The sequence below is a fragment of the Mangifera indica genome, unplaced genomic scaffold (genome assembly GCF_011075055.1).
Source record: "Mangifera indica cultivar Alphonso unplaced genomic scaffold, CATAS_Mindica_2.1 Un_0040, whole genome shotgun sequence".
NCBI lineage: Eukaryota > Viridiplantae > Streptophyta > Magnoliopsida > Sapindales > Anacardiaceae > Mangifera > Mangifera indica.
Window position 1 is genome coordinate 96,262 of NW_025401132.1, and position 6,145 is coordinate 102,406.

General features: G+C 31.4%; 1 protein-coding gene across 1 annotated transcript; it reads right to left on the reverse strand.

The window, feature by feature from the left end:
• Window positions 1-4,531: 4,531 nt before the first annotated feature.
• On the reverse strand, window positions 4,532-5,781 carry LOC123206521 (bidirectional sugar transporter SWEET5-like). The gene is made up of 6 exons (XM_044623752.1): window positions 5,736-5,781; window positions 5,594-5,630; window positions 5,283-5,499; window positions 5,027-5,188; window positions 4,825-4,944; window positions 4,532-4,740 (listed from the first exon to the last, which is right to left on the reverse strand). Exons 1-6 carry the CDS (start codon window positions 5,779-5,781, stop codon window positions 4,606-4,608), a joined length of 717 nt encoding a protein of 238 aa, XP_044479687.1. The 3' UTR covers window positions 4,532-4,605.
• Window positions 5,782-6,145: the final 364 nt, after the last annotated feature.

Here is a 6,145-nt window from a genome sequence, read left to right on the forward strand (position 1 = left end):
GAAAAATATCAAAAACACCTTTTATATTTAAAAATGTTTCATAAATACCCCTATTACACCATCATTTTCTCTAGAAAAACGTATTGATCTGTATCGACAATATTTATTACATCATTGAATATTTTTACTGTATCATATTAATTCAATACACCTTATTATACATATGTTTTTCACTTGTATCATATTATAGGATATCGATAATTATAGTTTAAATTGTAATATAAACTAGACCAAATTGTATTTTTTCAATTTGATTTGAAAAGTTCTTAAACCACATCAAACCAAACCATGCATACCCCTACTTTCAACAAACCCTTCAAATAAAGAAACTCTAATCCTATCAATCTCTAATGCAAACTTTCTTTTGGAGTATCTCATTCTTAAGACCCAAAATCAAACATGAAATATCCTTATTTTTAAGTTATAAAATCAGTTTTTCCTTTAAATTTGTAACTTTATCTCTTGATGGATTGCCTATTAAACAAATTTTATGTTCTTGTTGTTGTACCTGGCTTAACCAAAACTTTGATGGCATATGATGCATATTCGACCACCTCTTCACTTTGGGCCTCGAAACCTACTCCAAGCCTACTTACCATATAAGAAGCTAAAGAGCATGAATTTCCAATAATGCATCAGCCCAAGGATGTTAACCTTTTTCATTTTTGGCCCAAAACCACTTTTGGGTATAATCTCATTACATGCACCTAAGGTCCAAGTGAATAGTTTACTCCAATTGATCCAAAAGTGCAACTGTTGAAGTCCATTAATGGCCTAAACATCCAAACATCATTTTGAGAAGCCCAAAGAGCCCAAAATTGGGTTTTAGTTACATTGGAACTAAGTTAGAATTTAGTTATTTAGTTAGGAGACATAATTCCTAAAGTTAAAGAAAAAACAAATCACTTTTGTCTTTAGTTAATTACTATGTATGGGCTTAGTTTAGAATACATGACTTAACTTAATTCAAAGGATTTTTGTATAAAAAAATTAATAGATTTTGCATTGGAAAGTCCATTTTGCCACCACTTCTTCCCTATATAAAGGGTGGCCATACTTTGTAAAAGGGTTGGTTAGCATTTTGAATGAAAATTTGAAGAAAAACTTTGTTGGTTTTTATCTTATTTCCTTCATCCAATCATTCTTGATATTAGTGGTGGAAGACCCCAAGGTTGGTAGAACTTTCCTTTATGCCTTGGTTACATTTTATGTTTCCCTTGAAATCCAAAGTGTGAAGACTTGAATGTGTGTTGTATGCCTCAGATTACTATTTACAATGTGTGTTTTGCAATTTTCAGTTTTTGTCAGCAAACTTTGAAGCTAGTTTTGAATGCGTTGTTGATTGAGTTGTGGTTGACATTTATACTATTAGAAAGCTCTTTAAATGTTTTTTTCCAATAATATATAATTTGTAAGATTTGAAGGTCATTTGATTGGTTAAAATTGAGAGACAAAGTGCTACTATGTCAAATGAATAGTAATATTCAGAATTGAGTTTGTGTGTTGTTGTATTGTTTTGATATAAATGCACCAACATACTACTACTTTAACATATAAATTTTGTTATTTAGAGTACACCTGTGGACTCGTAAGTTCATGACTTTTTATATGCAATACATGCAAAACTTGTAAAACCATGATGAAAACATTGTGTCTTTCATAAAATATTATTTTCTCTAAAAACATTTTTTTATAACTATTGTGAGACATTATTTGATCTATTAATTTAATACGATTTGAACACTCTTAACCTTCATGCAAGATCATTCAATAACTTACTTTGATAATTATTGTTTAAACACTCTTAACATAAACATTTAATATCAATAACTCAACTTTAATTAATAAGATAGAGGTAACTTGTCCATGTTTCTTGTTTCGATTTTTATATATTAATTTCTTTTCCAATTTACAATTGTAAAATTGATTTATGAGTAATTTAATTTCCTCTCTATATATAAAGACCTTAATTATAACTGGATTCAGTTTAAATAAGATTAATATAAATATAAATATAAAACATATACTATAGATATAATATATTAAAACTGTATGTCACTAAGAACGTAAGATTGGAGATATACACATGGTTGTTTTCAATTAATAGACCATGACTTTGTGCTAATTTAAATCATCGAAGGAGTCTTCTTGCCCATTTTTCATTGCACGAACCCCACCCATGGACAAACTATATTAATTAATAGCAGTCAAGACACGTTAAGTTTGTTTTTTCCAAAGAAAATCGATATACTGACCAGAAAATTGATATCATGTTCACACGGTGAGTTTTAGAGGTCATCATCCTGAAATCAGCCTAACTCACAGCTTTTTCTACAAGTTAGAAGACAAAGACTTGTAATTAAATTATTCAAGTGATGTTAGCCCATTCCTCATTGCATGACCCTACCAACAAATTAAAAGCCAAAATTTTCAATATATATATATAAACATTAAATTTGTCTTGGCGTAAGAAGACAAAGACTGAAGCAGAAGACGTGTTACGTTTGACTCATGGACGTGATAGTTACCCCTAGAAAAAGGGTTTTATAAGACATTGGTTGAAGGACTTTTGGAGTCCTTAGGCAGTCTTATCATAGCATTTCTGAAAAAAATTGTAGTTATAATTAGCAACTATAATGTATGCTTCATTATCTTATTTTGTTGAATGTCAGTTTCATAAATGTTGAATGTCATTTGCTTGGTTAAAATTGAGAGACAAATTGTTGTTATGTTAGATAAATAATAATTTTCAGAACTGAGTTTGTGTGTTGTTGTATTATTTTGATAGAAATGCACTAGCATACTACTACTCTAACATATAAATTTTGTTATTTAGAATACACCTGTGGATTCATAACTTCATGGCTTTTTATATGCAATGCATGCAAAACATATAAAACCATGCAAAACTCGTAAAACCATGATGAAAACATTGTATCTTTCATAAAATATTGTTTTCTCTAAAAACATTTTTTTATAACTATTGTGAGACATTATTTGATCTATTAATTTAATACGATATGAAGACTCTTACCTTTCATGCAAGATCATTCAACAACTTAGTTTTATAATTATTGTTTAAACACTCTTAACATAAACATTTAATATCAATAACTCAACTTTAATTTACAAGATAGAAGTAACGTTGTTACCCACGGGGAAAAAATTGACATTGGAAAATTTATCAGGTTTCTTTTGTATTTTCATGTTGTTTTGTCTTATTTCTGTAATCCTGAAACCTAAAAATTGTTTACTAACTTAGAATAATTCCCATAAACATCATAACATTAGATGAATTATTCATAAAACCCGAAAATTGTTTACTAACCTAATCAACGCAATAACAATAAATTATTAACATAATTTAATTTAAAAATTAAATTAATTTTAATATTTAGAAATAATAATGTTTCTTGCTTAATTTTGACTTTTTGAGTTCTGGAGACAAAAGTCTTAGAAAGTGCTAATTTCAGATACATAGCAAATCTGTCGGGAGACATCTGTTTGGGTCATTGACGACAGTGAGGAGTTTTCTTGTTTACTTTTGAGATAACCAGTTGGTCTTTGTGACATACAAGAATAAATATTAACCATAATTATCAGTTGGTTCCGACTTCCGAGCATTTGTTTGTGTGTTTGCATGTTGTTTGATCCGGTGGCTTCATATTCGGCTTTGACGTAAAATACCTTAAAACATTATATTCCTCAAATCACTACAGGAATGAAGTATAACCCCTGAAACTAGAACATTTGGGTTCTAATTTGACTGTTAAAAGAATCAAAATATCATTGAAATCACTCCGCAAAGAAAGATGAACTCAAATGTAACAGTTTGATCTTGAAAATGAACTCAAAAAATTGAATGATTTTTATTGTTTTCATATGAATGCATTAAAAGCATTTTGAAGAATAGTCGAGTGGACATGTCCCACGACTAGAACCCACCAAAATTGTGCTGTACCAATCTGTCCATGCAGAAGAAGAAAATTATCCTCACAGAACATAAGGCATCATTATGTTCAAGGATGAATGATTGTGCTCTTCTAAGACTAACAGAGACGTTCATCTTCCCATCATTATGTGTTTCAATGAACCAGTTTGAGATTATTGACAAACCCCAGTAGATTCTCACTTTGTCCATGACAAACTCTTGTTGGGGCAGAAAGGATTTAAAAGAAAAGAAATAAGTTTTTAAACCTCATTAATTCTTGAAAATAAGTGGCACTGGCCTACAACTCTTATTGGCTTAGATACAAACTTTTATCTTTCAATTTACTTAACACCTTCAACATAACATAACATGAAAAATCACATAGATCATGCCTCCATATAGAACTCTATTGACACCAAAAAATCACATCATAAAATAATTAAACTAGTTTGCCTAAAAGGAAGAAAAAAAATACTAGTGCACAAAAACTAATGCATCAACCAGCCAAAACAAATAGCGGTTAGGAGCACTATATTGACCATTCTATGTATCACCTTAGATAGCAAAAATTCTTCTAAATCAAATCCATTTATTGCATGCATATTCCCACCCAAAACCAGAGCGTATAAATCTAGCAAAATTTAGAAAGCTGGAAGCTGCCAATGGAGTGTTGTTCAAGCTTTATTGGAGAGTTGGACTTCTTGTGGTGTATCTTCTTCATCATCCTCGTCCCAATTTGTTGTTTTATAGTAAACTGCGTACATCACTAGCTGCACTACACCAGATAATGTTCCTAAAGCATTGGGTATCTACAAAGACGAGTACTGGATTAGACAAAGTATTATATCTGATTTCAACTTAATACTTCTTCTTCTTGTTGAATGTTATCTTACCAAGACATATGTATCACGTTTAAGAATTGCATAAAGACTCCAGATGCAGCCATTGACAAAGTTAGCTAATGAGAGAGTAAAAGGCATGTACTTGACGCTCTTTGTCTTGATCACCATTTTCTGCAAGAAAATGGAACACGGTTAGTACAATAATGGACAAAAATTATAATCAGATTTGGCGATGAAAGATTGACTGACTTACCATGACAGTTAGAGGAGAAGTGTACATAATTACATTGAAGACAATGCACACAATGCCCACAATCATGGCTCTATCTTTAAGAGAATGGAAGAAAAACAGGGTGACGAAAACCACAACGGCCGCGAACACCACCTCAAAGATAAGAACATACGTAATTCTCCTCTGAAATTATACAAATTTGTTAATCGTACATTGAAAGAAATAGTGTATTTATAAATCATAATACGAATGAATGAATGAATATATAATTCCTTACGCGCTTTGCCCAGGGAGAATAGATGAAGAAGATGGTGACATAGCCCAACTCCATTATAAGACCTGCAGCATTGATGGTAATAACCAACAGGTTGTCCTTTGTGACAAGGGGTAGCCCGTAGAACAACCACATGATGCAATTCAGAGTGGTAGCCAAGTATGGATCAGGCTTGAACGCATGAACTGCTTTTTGCTTGCATATTCTGATCAGTGTTGGGCTGAAATATTAATTCATAAACATATTTAATTAATCGAATTTAATTAACCAAAATACAGATTAATTAACTTCTCTTTAAAGTGGAGAAAGTTTACAGTGGGGAAAGAAACAAGCCGAAAGAGATGATGTTTCCTGAAAAATTTATAAGAAATCAAACCCATCAGATCAAAGACGATATATCAACGAGTCTTTATTCACATGCATGCATGCAAAGTTACAAGGGTCTGGAGGACTAACCGCAAATGCCTGCAAGGGTTGTAAGGGTCCCTCTATCGATCGCCATATTTTCGAGTACAGAAGAAAAAGAAGACGATTAATGTTTAGTACTGGTACAAGGAAATAAAAAATTACTGAAAATGAAGTCTGTATTGACAATGTTCAAGCTCTTGCGCTTTTTAAAAGATTATGGCTATGGATTCAGTTTTAAACACAATGGACAGCGAAAAACCAGAAGACCAATTGCCGAATTATATAGCTATTTGCGCTTAGCTAAAAACTTGGCTACACGCATTTGGCGATTTTGTTTGTCTCAGTTTATATGTAAATATTATGGCTACCAAGTTTTTACGCTTTCTCTTATAATCACTCAATTCTACGCCCTTTTACATATCGAATGTCCATGCATAAATCCACAATTCTTTTACAAA